The 20,278-nt window shown below is 39.3% G+C and overlaps 1 protein-coding gene across 3 annotated transcripts in view; it reads right to left on the bottom strand.

Annotated features, from left to right (window-relative positions):
- LOC112161662 (serine/threonine-protein kinase VRK1) overlaps positions 1-6,275 on the bottom strand; it is a 23,403-nt gene extending 17,128 nt beyond the window's left edge. For all 3 annotated transcript variants that reach the window (XM_024296993.1, XM_024296994.1, XM_024296995.1), the window contains exons 1-5: positions 6,119-6,275; positions 5,436-5,567; positions 5,080-5,135; positions 2,102-2,171; positions 1,282-1,369 (exon numbers count right to left, since the gene is read on the bottom strand). In XM_024296993.1, the coding sequence (XP_024152761.1) occupies positions 1,282-1,369; positions 2,102-2,171; positions 5,080-5,135; positions 5,436-5,562 (341 nt within the window). In that variant the 5' untranslated portion in view covers positions 5,563-5,567; positions 6,119-6,275. The remainder of the gene's footprint in view (positions 1-1,281; positions 1,370-2,101; positions 2,172-5,079; positions 5,136-5,435; positions 5,568-6,118) is intronic.
- Positions 6,276-20,278: the final 14,003 nt, after the last annotated feature.

Genomic DNA, 20,278 nt, shown 5'->3' with positions numbered 1-20,278 from the left:
CCAGAAGCCTCTGCACCCCGCAGCAGCTCTCTGTCTGCTGGCATATGGTGGGAGTGAGCGCCGCTGCGGGAGCGTAAACCGGTGATCTGTCCAGAGTGTATCCTGCCTTCACCCCAAAGTAGCCAAATGAGCTCTGCAATCCTGCAGCTCCAGTGGGTTAATGAAATAGATGAAAGTTCAGGACAAAAAAGCTCTCTTTAATTCATATTCTACCCGCTGATCGAGTAACTGAAAACATCAAATGCCCATAAGTTGAGTTTCTGATCGGCAGATGGCAAGTTCAGATATTTAAATTTTGGCTGCGCCACCAAATTCATGCCTCGTCACTCAAATCGAGATGCTGGCAGACCTTCAAAACGCGCTCATCGCTCAACTCGCATCGCGGGACTTCAGATCGCATCGTGACGCATCTGTTCTATTGACTTAAAAGTGAAAGTGGCCGCCTCTGTCGCGTGAATCTCATTCGGTGTGAATTAACCTTTAAGCTACGATCACACCAGGCATGTGAGATTCATGAACACACATTTAACCCATGGTGTTCACACTTGACAAGCAGGGTGGAACTTCTTTTCTATTGTTTACTTGTGCATGTCCGCCACCTACAGTTGGAAGAGGTTTGGTGTGAGATGTCAAAGCGTTGTAAGTCTCGTAAATCTTGTTCCAGGCTTTTTCTTTCACAGCTCTATTCCGATAAATGGAAGACTTGCTGTCATATAATTCCACGTACTGCAATTATCAGTTTCTCCTCCATGATCAATTTTCAAACAGTTGTCACTTCAGTGAATCAAAAGGACGCCATCCATCCGTCACTACCAAGTCCCTGACTGGTCAAAGTTCAATCTGGTTTACTTCGCAACGCAAGTTCAGTGGCTGCACATTTTTTACGTAGGGCCCAAAAAGGATCATAAAACTTGCGTCAATGTGAGATTTTCAACCCAGAAGCCAAAAATGAACATTTACTTGCTTTAACAGACTTTATGTTGAAAGTGATCACTTGACTGGGCATTGCCGAGGAGGTTGGGAATGTAGCTTAAATAGTTATTTGATGTTCAAATACTTATTTTCTCCATAAAATGTAAATAAATGTATTCAAATTATTTTAAGTGAATCTTGATTTTCTATCTCGCACTGTTTAAATTAACCTTTTATTAAGATGTCCATTTCTGTTAGGTGGAAAAACCTTCAAAATTAGCAAATACTTCTTTCCTCCACAGTAGAACACACTGTTTTGAGAAACAGCACATGTAGCCTGAAATACGTAGTCTGTGTTCAGATCTTTACCTGAGGCCAGAGTGTTCAGCAAGTCCTGATCCCCAATATGTGGGGATTCCCAAAAAGTCCAGCTTCTTTTCCTCTTTCCATTTTTCCACTGAAAATGGATAAAAACAAGAATTACCATCCTGCCGAGCATTCACCTGTACACAAAGACACTGATGTTGTTGAGTCAAAAGGACTTGCGTCAACATGAGTCAAACCATTAAGAAAATAAAAGCTCAAAAGCAGAGCGAACGCATAAACCTGTGCTGCCCCGCATCATTCAGCCGTCTGAAGGACTGGCTGGCATCTAGTCTTTACTTTAGTTCTCCTAAAAAGGTCAGGATTTCATGATTGTCTTAAGCTGACCCCACGACCTCCCTCTCATCACTCTTTCACTCCAGTTTGAATCGAAAAGTTCAGCTCTACAGAAAGTGAAGTTTCTTTCAAGTGATTTGTCCTTGAAGGCGTCAGAACAAGAACATGCAAATTACACTAGAGTATTAAGAACAACTTTAGAGACACAAAACGCAGCCGAAGTGCTGAGAAAGTGTGTGTCTGGCTCAGGGTTTGATGGAGACTGGCCTGACTGGCTCTAGACCAGGCAGCCAGGTGGTCCGGGCCACAGTGGAGGCCCGGGCATCATTCCGTGTGAGTGGCTTCCTCATCTATAGAAAAACATTGGAGAGCTCAGACAGGCGTGGACGAGGAGGCCCCGACTGCCACTGAGGTGCTTGCTTTGTCTTTTTATTAATTAGTGTGAGGCAGGCAGCAGAGCCTCTGCGTCTGCAGCCACTTCATCAGTCAGCTGCACTCGCTGGGACGCTGGACAGGTTGCGCTACTCACTGGTCTCAGGTTTGGCTGCCCTCTGGTAGAACTTGAGCTCGGAGAACAGGGGGCCGTTCTCCTTGTACTCCTGCACACACAAGCACGAGTTTGACTCTTATTATCTAATAGATAAAACAGTTACTTTCATTGTTTTTTGCCTTTTGTTTGTTTTTGAAATTATGTGTGAATTTTGCTGTTTCAGAGATATAAAATCACAAGGTGTGTAAAAATAATATTTTAAAAAATGGGTTTCGTTTTTTGCCAATAGTCATCATAAAATGAGCTTTAGTCAGCAATTTCTGCAAAACATCTGTTGTTATGACAACAGCAAATGTTTCTTTCTGACTACATTATTTCGAATACTGGCCCTCTTCTTTGCAAATTTTATTTTATTAAATCTTTAAATATTGCATAAATATTATTTAATCATTAAATACATCTAATCAAATAAATGTCCAATAAAACAGATCCAAATAAAAAAAAGTGTTAGACATAGAAAATCAGACATCTGAGCTCATTTCAAGTTAATTTGTTTATATCCTTAACAAGTTAAGGCTACATTTTGCATAGAACATTTCAACATTTTCTTTAAAAAAAAAAAAACAAAAAAAAAAAAACACAAAAATTATTTTTTATGCACTTCAACAGGTAATGTTTTGTATTAGTAAAGCACATATTTTTGTCAGTAAACAGAACAGGTCACACTCACAATATTAGACTGGAAATATAATTAATTTAGTTTGTTCAGAGTTTGTTTTCTCCTTTATTCATATGAGGTGGACACATCGGTGAATCATCCGTCTGTTCTGATCCTCATCTGCACATGTGTAATAATTGGTGTTCAGATGAATCATAGTGCAGCCAGACCTGAAGGTGTGCAGACTTGTTAGGGATGCAGCTACACATTTATAGTGAATGTGATGATCTATAATACTGAAATGATCACATTTCTGAGAAAAAAATTATGTCATTTCTTTTTACCTGAATAAAAAATAATCTATCTATGTTGGTAACTGAGTGTCTAAAAGGAGGAAAATAAACCACATTGTGAAGCTGTCAAAGTTGTCAATATATTTTTAGGAATTGGTGTCTAGAGTATATAGTTTTGAGATTGTAACTCAATGCGACAACAAATATGTAAATAATAAAAAAAAAGAAATAAGGCATTTGTTGGTGAATAGAAGATCTTATACTAAAGAGAGAAAGGTAAGAAGGTCAAATGAGAGAAAAATAAGTAACGCTGTGAAGAACCAGCAGAACAAAAACAGGAATATCACAGCAGAACAACATCTGATCACAAAAAAATAAATAAATTCAGACTTGTTTAAAGTAAAGGAAACATCACTGCAAATTTGGTTTTCCTTTGAGTCTATTCAGATCATTAGACCATAAAATGAAGCAGTCTTGGAAAAACTCGAGCCTTTATCTTGTATTTTCTTTACTTGAATTGTGTTTGGTCCCAGAAGACACAGTAGAGTTTAAAAAAACATGATAGAGTCATTTTAAATGACTAAAACGTGCAGGTATGGCTATCAAATAACTTAATTTAGCTCTATGTTTTTAGCAGAACAGGATGCTCTCAAAAGTTTACAATAACTTTTAAAAACTCTGATCTCATTTTGCCCTTTTACCTAATTTCTGGACTTCAATAGAAAAAAGTTCCTCATAATTCCTGTAGTCACATGTTTCACAAAACTGAAACTTAAAAAATAAGGAAACTCCATACTGATATAAAAGTTAATATGTAAACTATTGGACAAGTACAATAAGATCTATTGAGTACAATTGATTTTTATAGAAAATTGAATATATATTTTCTAAGAAATTATATTCTTGATGTTTTTTAAGATTAAAAAAAGGTTTTCTGTTAGTTTTTTTGTGCAACTTTTTGGCATTTTTCAAAATTATAGTTTCTGTCAAAATCACTAGTTTTAAAAACAGATTTTCCAAAGTGAGTGAATGACATGTTTTTTTTTTAAACAAATCATTTTAAATCCAAAATCAGACTGAATTGTGAATTTAATCAGAAGTTTGGCAGTTGTAACTATTGAGTGTCTTAAGCCACAGTCACACCACCCTCGGCAACGCAGATTCAAGAGGCCACTTCCAATTGAAAGTGTTATGTACATATGTGTATATATGTGTGTTTCAGGCTTTTTCTTTCAAAATTTTTGCATGCATGCATGCATACACAAGTTTTTATTACCTTTTTCGGGCTCTACATACATGTGCGTCCATTTACCACGCGATCCAGATAAATTCTAAAGATTTGACCAATCAGGGACTCGAATTTCGTAGTGATGACCTGGTGTGTATATAACTTCAGAGAACTGGACCAGGTGAGTGTGACATCACATGTAGAAAATGTCTTTCTATGGGTGTCTGCAGCTCTTGTTTCAAAGAAATGAAGTCAATTCAGTTGCCATTTTTTTTCATAATGTGGATGTTGCCATGCTGTAGCCATACAATGTCATTAAGCAGTGGTTGGTCTGAGCCATTGTTAGTATGGCAACCACTCTCGCCAATCAGGACTGAGCGTGTTGGAATGTCACACCCCTGCCACTGAAAGCAGGCTTAGGCCAATCTGTCAATCAAACGGTGAATATGAGAGAGCAACAAACACCACCCACTTCTATTGAAGCATCTGATTGGTCAGTTTATAAATGTAATAATTTACAACAATACAACCCCTAGAAAAGAATAGAATTAGCTAGAACAGGAAAAAAAAGTGGCAGAGCAAGAACTGTTATTCTGACACAAATAATGACTGCGTACTAGCAATTTATTTCTCAGTAGAAGTCTAGGGGATTTTGGGTTTCTGGGACAAGCAGATACTTGCTGTTTGAGGAGGGAGAGGTCACGCAATCCAGTTCTCATATACAGTCTATGGTTATTGCCAGCTCAGTTGTACAGATGAGTACAAACAGCAGCAGCAGTCAGAAAACAGTCTGAAGAGATTAATTTAAAGCTTTAAGTAAACTTTTGAGCTTACTCACCACTTTTATGACATAATCTGCATCCTCTGGCGTGGGTTGGTCTATGTTTCGGGAAGCTTTCACATGAGAGAAAATGAATCAGGCGAGTTTTAAAAGTCAGAAGACAAAAATGTTGAGTCTTTCAGTATTTATTAAGCTTCTGCAAATACTGCATAACAAAATTTAAGGAACAAAATACATTTCTTGAGAATTATTGTTGTATAGGTTAAAGTTTTAGAAAATGAAAAACTTGTTTACATCAATCTGATCAAACTGCACGTCTTCTATATCTAACAGGCATTAAATTAACTAGTTTCTGGTCCAAATGTGGCAAAAAAAAAAAAAAAAAAAAAAAACCATGAGGCGTTCATTTTTACCCAGATAAATCAGTCCAAAGCCTCCCTGCCCGATCTGTTTGCCCAGCCTCCACTTCTTCTTCTGGTCTGTCAGGATGAAGCCCTCTGGCAGCGGTCTGGGTAAGGTGCTCCTCCTTGGTGCTGCCATGTTCACTGGCGACAGAAAACGTCATTAAGTAAAATAGAGTCAATGAGGATTGATGATGACAGGAGGACTGTTTGTTCAAAATATGCCACGTGTTTTAACCAGAAATAACTGGTCTGCTGCAGTTAAAAATATCCTTCAAAAAACCAAAACTGAAACAAAAGTAGTAGGGGTGGGGGAAATACATTTCTAACTTCATTTTTAAATCTGGGCTTCACAAAGTTTGGACAAAATTTAAGTACAGTTTGAATTGTCAGAGTTTATTTCGATGAGAACGTTTAGACATATGTTAAAGAATAAAGTTGCCGTTAAAAACAAACGCAATAATTACCTAAAAACTACCGACAAACACCAAAATTAAAATTTTAGATAGCAATGTTTAAAATACGCAAGGAAGCAGAAATATTGTTTTAACAATAAAAGATAGCTACAACCAACATTTAAATTTTCCATACGTCTTAAACGTGTCTCGAGCATATTATGCGAAATTACCGAGAATAGAACAAGCTAGCTTTATATTCTAAGGCGTTTAAGACTCGATGTTAAAAACTCTACAAACCGAAAGTCTTGTTTATGCGTCCATCTATCACAGTTTTCAACTCTTGTACGGGAGGATGTGATTTATTTATTTCCTGAAACTTGTCCAGCCCGCTCCGTCAAACAGCCAACCAGATTTAAGAACGCTTTCATGAATGACCAATGAGATTTCGAAAAGCAAGGAAGACGGAACTACTAAGGCAGGGGATTTCTCCTGAGTTTTATAGATTATTCAAATTCAGCCTCATTTATAAAGCAATTTTTTGCTAAACATTATCTCAAAGTGCTTTTTATATAATGAAATAATAATAAATTGTAGTTTAAAATAGCAATGATGATATAAATTAACCTTTGGATTATTGTGTCCAAAGACAAATAGTTGTACGATTTTCATACTTTTAATTAGTTTTCACCATAGAAGTAAATTTATTAGCCATGTTTATTAATTTTCTGCAACTAGTTCTTTTCATTACACATTTGTTTAATTGTCGTTTGTTTATTATGGATTTTTAGGTCCACAACATCGTTGCCAGCCCTAAAAAAAAAAAAAAAAGTTTTACTTTTCATAAGGAATGGAGAAACATGCAAGTTTTTATGACCGTTTTCAGACTCTACATACAAAATGCATGGCCGTTGAAACATGCGTCGCCAGTTAAACCAGGTCATATTTTAACCAATCTCGACCTCAGATTTGGTAGTGATGTGTGGATGACATCCCTTTTAATTCACAAAGGTGCCAACTGTCAAATTTGAAAACTCAGAGCGTAGTGAACCCAGACACAGCAACGAGCCTAACACAGTTTGTTTTTCGAATAAATATAAACTCCTGACTAGGGAAGTGTATCTTCTCATGTGATTTGATACGCATCTCGATATAAGGTCCACAAATCGATACATTAGGGATTCAACTAGCTTTTTGGTGATACAATACAGTCCGATTTTTCTACGTAAATGCTAAAATCTTGATATTTCTTATTCATATGGCATATAAAGCTATGAATAAGAATGTATGGCATTTGACAGATACATTTATTTAGGTATTGACTTGGAGGAAGCAAGCTTATGATTGGACGTCATTTTGTTTACATCGCATAAAGACAGAGATTAGAAAAAAAAACAGAAAGACAAACTGCAGTTTGCCAGAAATCAATTATGTCTTGATTGATTTTATACATATTATACAACACAATCTTGTTCATATTTGTGGTTTTCAAACAATACTGCAGTTGATCGATCAATTTTCAATACCCATCCTTTTTTACATCCCTAACCGATGCTGCTGTTACTCCCACTGCCTGATTGATTTTTCGATACTCATCTAATTTCTTTTACATCCCAGCTCCTGACATGACAAGAATCCATATTTGCCATTGCAAGGACACTAGCAACGAACTGAACCATTTCCGTTGGAGTCCAACTCATGAGATTTGGACCACTTTGACATTCCACACCAAGCCTCTTCCAACTGTAGGTGGTAGACATGTGCTAGTAAACAGAAAAATGAAGAAGACGCATATAGCCCGCTCTTGAACGCAAGTCAAAAGTCTGATGTGTGTGTAGCTGCAGAAAGTATTGCCCAGCTTTCAATGAGCAAGTTGGATTGAGAATGAGATTATAGTCACATCTTTTGTTGTTCATCTTTTGGCATATTCCCTCAGCTTCCACTGATTGACACATTTGCTTTGGCAGAGAGTTTACGTTGGATGTCCTTCCCGATACAACACTACATTTTATGCGGGTGGGGGACCGGCACAGGGAGACCTAGACTTGGGCTTCCTTGTGGCTATAATGTTAGGCAGTAGCCTTATTGGACTTGCCTAAAGATCCCCACTGGATTAGGCTCTTCACGCCCCCTGGGAAACAAACCCTGGTTTCCCACATGCCAGACCTGTAAGCAGCCAACTGACCCATCCAGGATCATAGTCACCTCTCTTGTACATTAATTGTGCCATCTTATGGGGTACAGATGACCCAAGCCTTACATTGACGTGTTATCCATCCCATGACAAATGTGGATGAAGGTGGACAGAACATCAAGGAAGAATGTCTCCTGGATGTCTTTCTGAAATTTACAACTGAAAGGAGGCTCTGTGACAGATTCCAAACAGGCTAAGAGTTTATATTTCTTGGCCGACCTCGTAACCCTTTCGTGTCCTCCCCAATGAGCTGAAAGAAATAGCCAAGAATAAAGACATTTGAGTATCGGTGCTTAGACTACTGCCTCCATAACATGAAGCTGAGCAGCAGATAATGGATGGATGGATGATTAAACAGTGATATTGTAGCTCTCTGATATACTGTTGCTTTGTCCAGGGACCACCCTTTCATGCAGTGACAGCTGGGACAGCCAGGAGTAGTTAAGTAGGTATGGAGAATGAACCAATGATGTGTTACTCTGCTGGTTTTAGCACCCAGTGTTATAAAATGACTGTCTAAGAGAGCTTTTCTTCCTGCCAAGAGTGCATTCCTGAGCTCTCCTTAAGTGGCCGAGTTAATATTAACCTCTTATGCATCATCAGTTTAAAAAGCTCACATATATTACTCCATTAAAAACGTGTAGCAAGCTGTCATTTATCCATTCCGGCCTTACACTGCCTAATATATTCTTGTTCCACTAAAAGAGGACTCCACTTATAGATAAACACTCCACACAGTCGATAAGAGCATCTGGTGTTAGCAGCAATAAGCAGTAAGATGGAAGCAGAGCCCGAGTCTGACATGGGACTGAGCTTTCAAAGCAGCCTCTTGTATACTGCTTATTCAACTTACTTACACCAATCAATAACAGTTTGTTTTGAGGATTCTGGGCATCCCTGTTGTAACCCAGTTTGATCTCCGTTTTGCTGTACAACCTGGTCAATACCTCGGCCAGCTAATGAACACGGGCTGCAGGAGCTGAATGCCACGCTGGAAACCGCCGGTGGAGGACACACACTCATACATCTCTCTGCGCTTGTCGCTCTCAATCAAGCATGTTTTACTGCAGCAAAAGGGAAGGTAAAATGACTGCTCTTGTTGTTCCAGCCCGTGTGCACCTGCTGTGAGCATATCGATCTGCAGACACCCTTGGGGCCTAATTTAAGTCTCTGGGATTCCACTATGGAAGAAATAAAAACATTACAGCAGGCAGCAGGTGGGGAAACTTGGGGAAATGGGGACCTCCTTCCACATGAAGATCAGCTCTAAATTATAGCTGCTTTCTGGAGAACAACAAAGCACCACTTACTGTTCATGGGGGTTGATTGTTGCTTTTGGCAACCTTTACAGCATCTACATACTAGCTTCATCAACATTTGTGTGCACAGACATAAGCAAATGTTATGTTGGCAGTCAGGAGTTTATCAACTAGGAGTTGTGTATTTTCCTTAATTAAAAAAAACACTTCCTCTGAGGTATACCTTTGGCAATTTAGAAAATCCTTTAGTTCAACAATAATAATAATAATAATAATAAGGCTAAAATGTGGGACAGTTAAAGTTCAAAATTGCAGATATCAACTCTCAAGTTACGTTTACACTGGGCATGTGATATATGTTCGAGAACGAGTTGAATGAGGGTCCTTGAATGCGTTTTTAGCTCATTGTGTTCTCGCTATACCTACAGTTTGAAGAGGTTTAGTGCAAAAATATTGAAGCGGTGCAAATGACGCAAATCTTGTTCCAGCCTTTTTCTTTCACGGCTCTATTATGATATATGAAAGACTTGGTGTCATATACTGCAATTATTCCTTTCTCCTCCACGATCAATTCTCAGACTCTTGCCACTTCCATGAATGAAAAAGGATGTCGTCCATTCGTCTGTACCAAAGCCATGTCTCTGATTGGTCAAAGTACGACTGGGTTTAACTTGAATTCAGTGGCTGTAGAGCCCAAAAACGGCCGTAGAAACTTTGAGTGTAGAAGTCCAAATTGCACATATACTTATGTTTACAGAGACGTTTCATTGAAAGAGGCCACTTAAATGCACATGGTCAAGGGCGGTTTAAATGTAAAAAAGCATCATGGTCAATATAACCACAAAAATATCACAATATAACAGGTTAACACAGGCATACATATTCTTCTTTGTCTTTCTGAGTCACCGCAACAAATCCTCTGTCTCCTTTTAACCCTGTCAAAGTTCTCCGTCCATCTTTCCATCATATTTATGGAACCAGTCAACACATTTCCTACTTTGCCCGTGATCACTAACCTGATGCACATTCTTTCATCTCTGTTTCTGTTCCTCACCTGTACAGATCCGCCTCTACCTCGTTTGTGCCCAGCCTGCCATACAACTCCTCATCAGCCCTTTGGTTTGCTTTTGTCACCTTGTGCTATGTCTACTCCGATCTTCTACCTTCAGTGTTCCACTTTTTCTTGGCCAACATTCCCTTTTAACACACTCTTGAACTTCTTCACTCCACAACAATTTTTTTGGTTAAAAAAAAATGGTCAAATTGGTCCATTAATAATGCACATTATTTTTATTTACATAAAAAAAAAATAGCATAAGTTTCTTATAATTTTGTTTTAATCAAACAGTTCGGCTTGTCTAGTTTTTTAAACTCCCTGAAGCACAAAGCACAGAGTTTTCTTCTACAAAATGAGGTATCTGTTCCTCTTTAGATCTTTTTTTTAACCTGCCCTTTTCCCACTGTGGTGCTAAACAGAAAGAGGCAGTTGACCTCAGAAGGACCAGCAAGGGTAAATGATTGAATAAAATATTTGTTCTTCCCATAGACTGTAAAAATTGGTTCTTCCTCGGTGCTTCCCTTGTCTCAGTGCTCTACAGCCTAAAGCCCCATTGATTCAGAAGTCAGCAGTGTTAACTTCGTTGATACTGTAACCTCTCACTGTGATCCAGGTTTTGACCTCAACCCCTTTCCATCTCTTTGTTACCGTCTTTTGATTAGTCTTTTCTCACCTGCCTTCCACCTCTCCTGCTCCTTCTTTTGCCGTCTCTGACTCTGACACCTCTCAAACAGGGTAATTGCTCTGTGGGTTTGGAAGGGACCAGCAAATGACGCTGTAGTTTCCTCTCATAGACTGAGCTCTGTGACACCAATCTGGGGAGGGCATGACACCATTTGGTGTAACTGGCCCTTGTGATGGAGATGGAATAATCGTCCTAATTAGGAAAAAGGGGCACAAACCAAGCGGCCGCAGCTTTGACCCACCCCGGCCTGAGTCCATATGGTGGGAGGCTGATAATGAGCCGGCTAATGCGCTACACCCATTCGGAAGAGATACTCGGTATGGATGTTGCACCAAAGAGATGGAGGAAGTTTACCATTATCACCTGCTCTGTTTCAGTTCTCACACATAAACTACCATTTTGGCTTTAGCTTCATGATGTTAATAATGAAAAAGCTGGACTGAAATGTTATGTACTTAATTACCTTGAGCACTCAAAGCTGTCAGCCCGTTAGTGAGCAGTGCAGTCAGTAATTACAGACACCCAGCCTCAGAATCCTAAATGACACTTTCAAACTGTTTAATTTTATGAATCATTTGTTCCTTGCTTTGACTATCAGCTGCCATCATGCGGTTGTGTCACTATTTCATGTTTTGACTTTGTTCCCTTTATGAATATGAGATGTATTGCCAGTTCAAATGAAAGTAATACAAATGTAATGGCAAGTAATGAGATGCTATTTCACCATTATTGGGCAAGGGCTGTGTCTCCGCCTGTGTGTGTGTGTATTCTCAATGCTGTGTATGATTTGATGCTAATAAAACCATTTCTGCTCCAAGGAGCAAGCACTGACCAGGATTCAGATTAGGCCTTAATGGCTCCCAGGCCTGGGGCTAAATTGAAATGTAAAACCCCCAAACCAAACATCATTTAGTTGCTGCATTTCTTTATGTGGCCCAGCAAAGTGGAAATTGGAGACATGTGTCTGTTTGACTGTGATTTGCTTTCTTTCATGCAAATGATGTGCGCTTAAACAGGCGGTCGCATTTCTGGATTTACATTGTGATGCTTTAACAGTTCATTTCTGCTAATCTGTGAGCACTCAGCAGCTGCTTCCCCTCAGAGTTTTCATTTGGTGAGTGAAGGCAACGGTAAACAGAGCAAAAGATGATCTGCAAAATGTGAGCTTTTATACTTTAGTGATACTTTTGTCTTTTATTTTGCACTGTTAGCTAAGCTATGGCTGGTGCTGTAAGTGTTTTGGAAATCAGCCTTGGTTTGGATTCAGATTTAGCCCCTTCCCTTACTAAAATTATAGTGGTATTACCATGGCGCTGTTGCCAGGAATGAGGGTGTAAAATACACTATCAGACTGTGAAACCGCATGGTAATAATGACAGTAGAAAGACCCATTCAAATGAGACATCAGTTTGCTTCCTTCATAGCCTACTTCTATATGAAGGTCATATGGCAGGGGTCTCAAACTGGCGGCCCGGGGGCCATTTGTGGCCCCCAAGTTGATATTTTGCAGCCCCCGCCTTAATATAGAAGTTCAGTGTGTACTAAGCAATATATTCTGCATGTCCATGCTTCTTTGATGATAGCTTTGTATTTGCTTTGTGACTTTTCATCTTGCTTTCATGCTTAAAACTTTGCATTTGCTATTGTCGTTGGATCTGGTCGTCAGAAAAGTCTTTAGCAACAGTTGCTAGCGTCGTTAACTCCTGTTGTTTCACAGGACACACAGAAGATATTAGTAGTACAATGTTCAATAAACTTGTTCAGTAGACTTCGACAATGGACCAAAGATAAAGACAGTGGACGTAAAAAAAAAACGTTTTGGCACAAATGGAACACCATACGGCCCAGCCTCTGCCAGACTCTGCCTTCAGTGGCCCCAAGGTAAATTGAGTTTGAGATCCCTGTCATTCGGCCATGACCTACAGCGGAATAAGGACAGTGTTTCACATGGTGAGACTGGAAAGAGTTTATCAATCAGCAAACATATGGGGACAAAGTTACAATAAAATAAATCATTTGTTTCAGCCATCTTTGTTTTGGTAGCCATATGTAAAACTTACCTGACATTTTAAGCTCTTTTTAGCTTCATATCTTCAAATCTCAGACAGGACATTGCCAAGCAATGTGTTGAGTAAGCCAAATTCAAACTGGGGATTTGACACACGTTCAAGAACAGGCTAAACACAGGTTCTTGGATGGTGTTCACACCAGACAAGCAGGGAGGTAATTTTTTTTCTACATTGACGACTTACCAACAAATGTCCACCATCTAGGGCTGTGCATTGGTGTAGTTGCTGTTCCCTTCACCTCCTTGCAAAAAGAGTCCAATTCAAATCCCAACTGGGATCTTTTATTTTGCATGTTCTCCCTATTCCATTCATGCTTGGGTTTTCTCATAGCTCTCCATCTTCCTGCCACAGACCAAAGACATGCTTCATAGGTTGATTGATTAGTCTAAATTGTTCCCAAGAGTGACTGTGAGTATGTAAGGCCGTTTGCCCTCGTAACCTGTCCAGGGTGTCCCCACCCTCGCCAGCAGTAGCCAGGTTAGAATCTTTCAGCCCGAAATAACAAAAAAATCTACTTTCAGCTCTGATTTTGAGTGTCAGGTGAGGCAGCCCAGCAGCTGTGCATTATGGGTGGCGTGAAAAAGCTTTGGCCCCTGACACATTAATTAACCCTAAAGCACTATCGCTGGGTGATTTTCACCGGAGCAAAAGTATTTACAAGATTTTAAATTTTTTGCATTTTTTGAGTGTCATGGGTCCCTGTGTGAAGTCTCACATTCCCCAGGAATGAGTGGACCAAAGGCCAAGTGTGCAGCATCATTATTTATTTTTTAGGATTTTTTTCTTCTCAAATTCCTATTATTTCAAGCATATTCTTAGGATCTTCCTATTTTTTCCCCCACTTTGTTGCATTAAGCACAGTTTGAAATAAAACAAAACTACTCTAATTTATCATGTGTTGTCATATCTTGATCTTTTTTTTATGAGAAATACTTTTTATTGGGTATTTTATATCAGGTAAAAATTACCCAGCAAAAGTGATGGTGTAACTTTTTATAGAAAAAGCGTTAACTAGGGTTAAGTAGACAGTGGCTGGAGTCCTGAACAAACTGGAGGAAAACCTGCTTGTTCTCCTGAACTTTATGATATATATTTTTTATTTTTATCAAGATTATAGTTAAAAGATCATCTACTTTTACTCTTGCTTTTTGTTTTTCCTTCCTCACTCTATGGCAGTACAGCAAGTCGTCAAACTGGGTCACATAGAGACAGAAGTACCGCTAAAAGCAGCCATCATCCAGATGCAGCTCCTGCAGTAGATGGTGAACCTCACCGTACCAGAAGAGTCTCTGAATGATCTCATGAACCATAAACAAGGAAAAGTGATTACCGATACCTTTGTAGAGCTTTTCAAAGAAAATAAACCTGATCTCTCACCGGGTCTTGCATTTTAAGCGCATATGAGATGTACAGACATGCAGTTATTGTTTCTATGTAGCATTGAGGCTAAAACTTTGGACAGTAGCTCCTTCTACATGCAGCAAGAGTGTCAGGTTTATGATGATATTTTTTGACAAGCATCCGGCAGCAAATTTGAGGTGTGTTAAAATAGGGATAGTGGAGGCAAATCCACCTTACAAATTTTGCAAATACACTGTTTCCATTAAATCACAATTATGCAAATAAACGCAAAACATCTTATTTATAAGACATTCAAAACTGGATGTGAACAATACTTTGATTTACACGATACATCCAAATTTCTATTTGAATTTTAAGGCATATCCAAATTCCCTCAAGAGCAAATCGAGCGGTGCTCATCATCATCTATCAAATGACACGTTGGTGTCTTATTCAGGCCGTGGAATGGCTACGTGGGAGTGGCTACGGATGAAGAGATTTAGAGAAATCATGGTTGTGGATTTTATGGAGGAGCTATGGATCCAACAATTCCTCATGACACGTTGAACTTCAATCAATCAATAATCCTTTATTACTCCCACAATGGGGAAATTCTCTCAGTGGTCGATGTGGAACTTTTGATGTATAGTGGGATGCTGTGGGACCTCTTGTGGTCGCTGTGCAGCAGTGCAGTCCCTATTGGTCATGTGACTCATTTAATTCTAAAAAAGTGTTTCCATCGCAGTTTTGTGAAATGTGTCAATTTTGATACACCTTAAAATCCCACCTCCTTCAAGCGTAAAACCTCGTTTTTGATAAATGTGAATGTTTTCTAAATTGATGTGTTTCCATTAGGCGAATGTATTATCACAAATCCAATTTGCACAATTTCATATTCAATGGAAACACAGCTATTGACAGCTGCCTCTGGATTAAAGAGAGAGGTTTGTCTGTCAAGAAGAGGGCTGGGGGGGTTCCTCTCTCTCTCTTTTTGGTTTGGTGATTTCTTTAAAATGGTCCTTCACATGCTTAAAAAAGTTGATGGTGCTGAATTTGTATGTTACCACTTTTTTATCAGTTGTACAGATTGTCATCATCTTCTTTTTGGCTTGAAAAAAATAGGTTTGTTTCTATCTTTCTGCCTTGACTCTTGCTTGTTTGGAGGGTAGTACGGCAGAGTCATGTTAGGAACCTAATTAAAACTGGGATGGGGCGGGGACCAAACTACAAATATTAATGGCTTGGTATTAATTAATATTAACTCTATGTTGGTATCTGTTAATTCATTCACTTTCTAAAGACAATTTCATCTATTTTGGGATCATGGGGATGCCAGAGCCTAACAGCTACTTGTGCACTAAGGCACCCTGGACATGTCACCAATTTGTCAAATGTCCAACCTAGGGACATACCTGGGGACATTTTAGAGTAACCAATTAACCTTTGATACATGTTTTTGGATGGTGGGAGGAAGCAAGAGTCCCTGGAGAAAACCCACACATCCACAGGGAGAACATCCAAACTCCACACAGAAAGTCCCAGCTGGGATTTGAACCAGAACCTTCTTGCTCAGAGGCAAGAGCGCCAACCACCATGCAGTCCTGATGTTGATATCAATATTTTAATAAATCTGTTCTCCTCTACTTTGACTGTTGTGATCAAACTTTGGTGAAAATAGCAGAAAGAGTCTAGCCAGCAAAACCTAAAATAGGAAATTCAAGAAGCTTTTGAGTGAATCCAGATAATCCAGAGAAATCTGAAGAGTGGTCAGTAGCATGGGCCTGACTTGACAAAAACACGAAGAAGACTGGAACCTGGAACCCGTGTGAACTGGCACCGGCGCATAGAACCAGAGAGCAACAAATACTGGAGAAGCAGGTGAGGAGTATGAGCTTTATAGCGGAGGAAGACGACAGAACTGCAGGAGAGTCAAAATGGTGATATGATGAAGAGTGGAAGAGCATGGCAAAAGTGTGCCTGAGCATCAACAAAGTGATATTTTTTTAAAAAATAAACTGGATTTTCTCATGTATCTTGATGTAAATTCCTGTCAGAACTGACGCTGATCACTCGGGGGTAAAAATAGACCAGACACCGGAACGATCCACTGCACGGTGTGAGCCTTCCGCGGAGGACTGCGGCGCTCCGCGCCTGGTGTGAACCACTCCATAGGTCAACAAGGGCGCCAAATGGAAGCCGCGCCGCTTTTGCGTCCAGTGTGAATCCAACGTAAAAAGGAAAAGAAGGAAAGAAAGTACTTGAACGCTGAATCAAGTTTTTGGTGAGAGTAGGCTTTTAGACAGTCCTACAAGAAAAAAAAAAACAACTGCAAAAACTTTTTTCCTCCATAGAATTTAGTATGTTTTTATGTGAACAAAGAAAACACGAAGTGATGGTAAAATTTTCTTTTGAGCGAGGTTTTGGGTTTTTTTTTTTTTTTACTTTTTTGAAACTTTACAAAGCTTTCAGAATCGGGTTTATGAGTTTTTTTTTCAAACCCATTTTTGTAGAAGCCTGGATATTATTCACATAACTCCCACTCTGCAGAGGAGCTGTGGACCATTCTAACGAGACTCCCCCATTTCACATCCAGAAGATTCTAACATAAAAACAAATCACCTTTGGAAAAAGAATTCAACCACAAAGGAGCCCTGCTGGCAAAGACTAATGTATGGATCCACATTTTATGCAAACAAACAAACAAACAAAAAACACGAGGTTTTCTTTTGTTTCTTTCCAAGTCCTTCCCCTAAATCATTCTCAGCTCAGTTAACAATATACCTCCGATATAGGTTAGGACATGGACTCCGATGCACACAGATGTATTTGCATGTGTGTGAGTGTGATTACAAGGGATGCAGCAACCCAACCCCACTGTTCCTAACTAGCTAAGAGAATACAGGCAGGTACTGCAGGCCAATTACACAGCTATCAATTGTTGGAGACTACCTTTTTTCTTTGATGTGGTTCCTCAAACAACAATGCTTTCTTCTTCTTGATTCCCCACTGGTCCTCTTGGAGTGTTAATTACCAAAGCAAATACCATCTCCATCCAAACGCCGTTTCCCAAATGAAGGCAGATTTAGGTCGGACACAGTTTTAGAAGTGGCTATAGAAGTCTAGAAGAAAGTGCAACAGGATAACGAGGGATGGACTCATCAATTACATTCCCTAATAATGACAACTTTGAGATTTAAAAACTGTGTCAATCATGACTTGTTAAGCTGGATAGTTGGGAAATAAGAGTTTCACTTTTGCCACAAATCCATTGGAACAATTCAGATAATTTGCTGTATTTTCTTTTCTTTTTTGGCACATGGATGGTTAAGCAAGTCCTCTCTGAGGTGCATCATTGTGGTAACTTCCAAGACTTTATGTGCAAAGAAAGAACAGCTTTTATTGTAGAAAAAATATCTGGGCCATTAATAGACAATTTACTAAACAGAGACAAACTTTCTAAACATTGACTGCACTACCGTTTGTTTATTTTTCTGACCTCATAGCGTTCTGCAGTATTCCCTATTGATAGAATAACTCCATCCAGGTGTTTATTGGACGCTAGTTATGACATAGTTTTAAGCCTTAGCCGCATGTACACACACAGGAGTTGACCTGTACGAGTGTTGCAGGTTTTTGAGTTGTCCAGACCAGTGGAGGGTTGTAGAGAGGAGCAGTCAGAGCGCATGGGTCTTGGAGTTCCCTTGAGGCCTTGAGGGATATCGTGAAGATGGAGAGTACAATTGTTGTACGTGAGGTAAGCTAGGTTGTGTGGAAAGGAGGCGTAAGGGACATGCAACAAAGAACAGTATTTTCTGGTACCGGTTCCACGTCATCAATTTTAACCAGACCGACAAGATTCCGCCTTAACACTAATGATGGGTCTGGCAAAGCTGAAGCGTTGGCTCACGTGTCGAGCTCATGGAATGTGACTCCATGTCAGTGTGCGTGTCGCTGAGTCACTGAACTGTGTTCATAACGAAGCACGCCTGCCAGCAGTGTTGCCAGATTGGGCAATTTTGATATTGTGGGTAAAATTTGCTTTGGGCGAGTGAACATAATTTGGACGGCTTTAGCTAGTTTAATTATGAGTCTGAATGATCTTTTTTTGGAAAAATATTTCATTTTGAAAAAATGACCAGATCCTCTCGGTTAAATTTTTGTTACTGCTAAATCTGATCAGGAGTGAGTTTAACACAATGGAGAATTTTCTTCTTTCCATGCGCTTGGATGAGCGTCCAGCTTCCAGCTGTTGAATGATTCTCGCTCGCCCCCATTTTCTCTACCCACACACTTATTTTAATGATTTTTTTTTTTCCTAGAGGTGTTGCATATGGTATTTTAATAAAGTTTGTCGAGTTTTTTATTATTAGTCTTTTTGGCATTTTAGGCTTTTAGTTATTCATTTATGGCTCTCATTTAAATTATTTTATATTTTGTAGGTTAAATGTCACAAATAAAAGTACCACATCAATGCAGTGTGGCATTATAGAGCGAGGAACAACAATGAAGCCACAACAACAACAATGACAAATATTATTGTGTGTACACTAGTTTATTTAATCAGTGGAGTTTTTTTAACTTGGCTGCTGTAATTGTGTTTTTGGTCCAGCAGGAGTCAGTATTGAGTGACACAGTATCAGTACATTTTGGGTAATGTGCGGAAAAGCTTGATGAGGCCTCATCTACCCATCACTACTTAATATTATTGCTAACGATACAAGTGTAGTGTCGTGGCAAGAGCGCAGATACGGCGTCCACTTTCTTTGCTTCAATGTGGCTTAAAAAACGGGCGGTCTCGCCCTCTTTCCTCACTGCTTTTCCTCCCCCTCTCCCTTTACTCAACCTAGGGTATTATTCTGCTGACAAGTCCAAAGTGTGGCTGTATTATTCCAAAGTAAATGCAGACAGGATCATCTGTATCAAATGTAACAAGCACATGGTTTGTAAGGGCGGTAATACCAGTAACCTGTCTAAACACCGTGCTAAAATACACCTGATTCTAGCGGACAGACGGTTAGCGCGGCTATTATTTTAACAAGAACTTCGCTGAACTTTAAGCAAATCACACAATTCCATCTCTCTCCCTTTAGACAACTTTTCATTACTGCAGTCCATTTAAATAACTTAAACAAGGGATGTTTTTATCCCTTTTGAACCGAATGTTATTTGGAAAATTTTAATGACTTTTCCATTTTTTTTTTTCCTGATCTAAGAAACTTCTTAAGCCATCTAATGTACTCCTCCTCCATGGTGCTTTCTCAGTCACACCAAGAAAGAAGTTGTTCTTGATCTAAATATAATGTGATAAAATACTGACAGATTCAAACTCTTGATACAAGAAATTATGACAGCTATTGTGATATTCCAAAACTATGGAATATCACGATTGGGATTGGTGCCGCCAAACCACTGCAGCTGTTGAGGTAAAAACCCCAAAAGAGGATGAAAATGGAGGAGAAAATGAATGATTTGCTGAACGCAGTCAACTTTAGAAAAGAAATCCATACTCAAAACAAAATCAAACTTAAATTTAATATTTCAGAAAACAATGTTTACTGGGGGAGTTGATCTATTATAAAAGCGTTCCAAATGGTTTTTAACTGTGATTATGTTGTCTTTAGCCAAAATCCTGTCGTTTTCTAGGACATAGTTTCTGTAGAGCAACAGTAGTACATTAAGAATGTACCTCCTGTTGTGGAGTTGTGGGGGGGACAGTTGGTGCAGAGTGAGCCTGCCCTCACTTCCCATCATCACTTTGTTTGCACCCTCACCAGCGAGCCTACACCTTCTCACAACCCCAACCTAACATTACCAGCTCAAAAAATATAGCAATATCTGAGCTATCCAGCTTTTAC

This window comes from Oryzias melastigma, linkage group LG15, assembly GCF_002922805.2.
Source record: "Oryzias melastigma strain HK-1 linkage group LG15, ASM292280v2, whole genome shotgun sequence".
NCBI lineage: Eukaryota > Metazoa > Chordata > Actinopteri > Beloniformes > Adrianichthyidae > Oryzias > Oryzias melastigma.
This window is presented reverse-complemented; position numbering and strand designations above follow the sequence as displayed.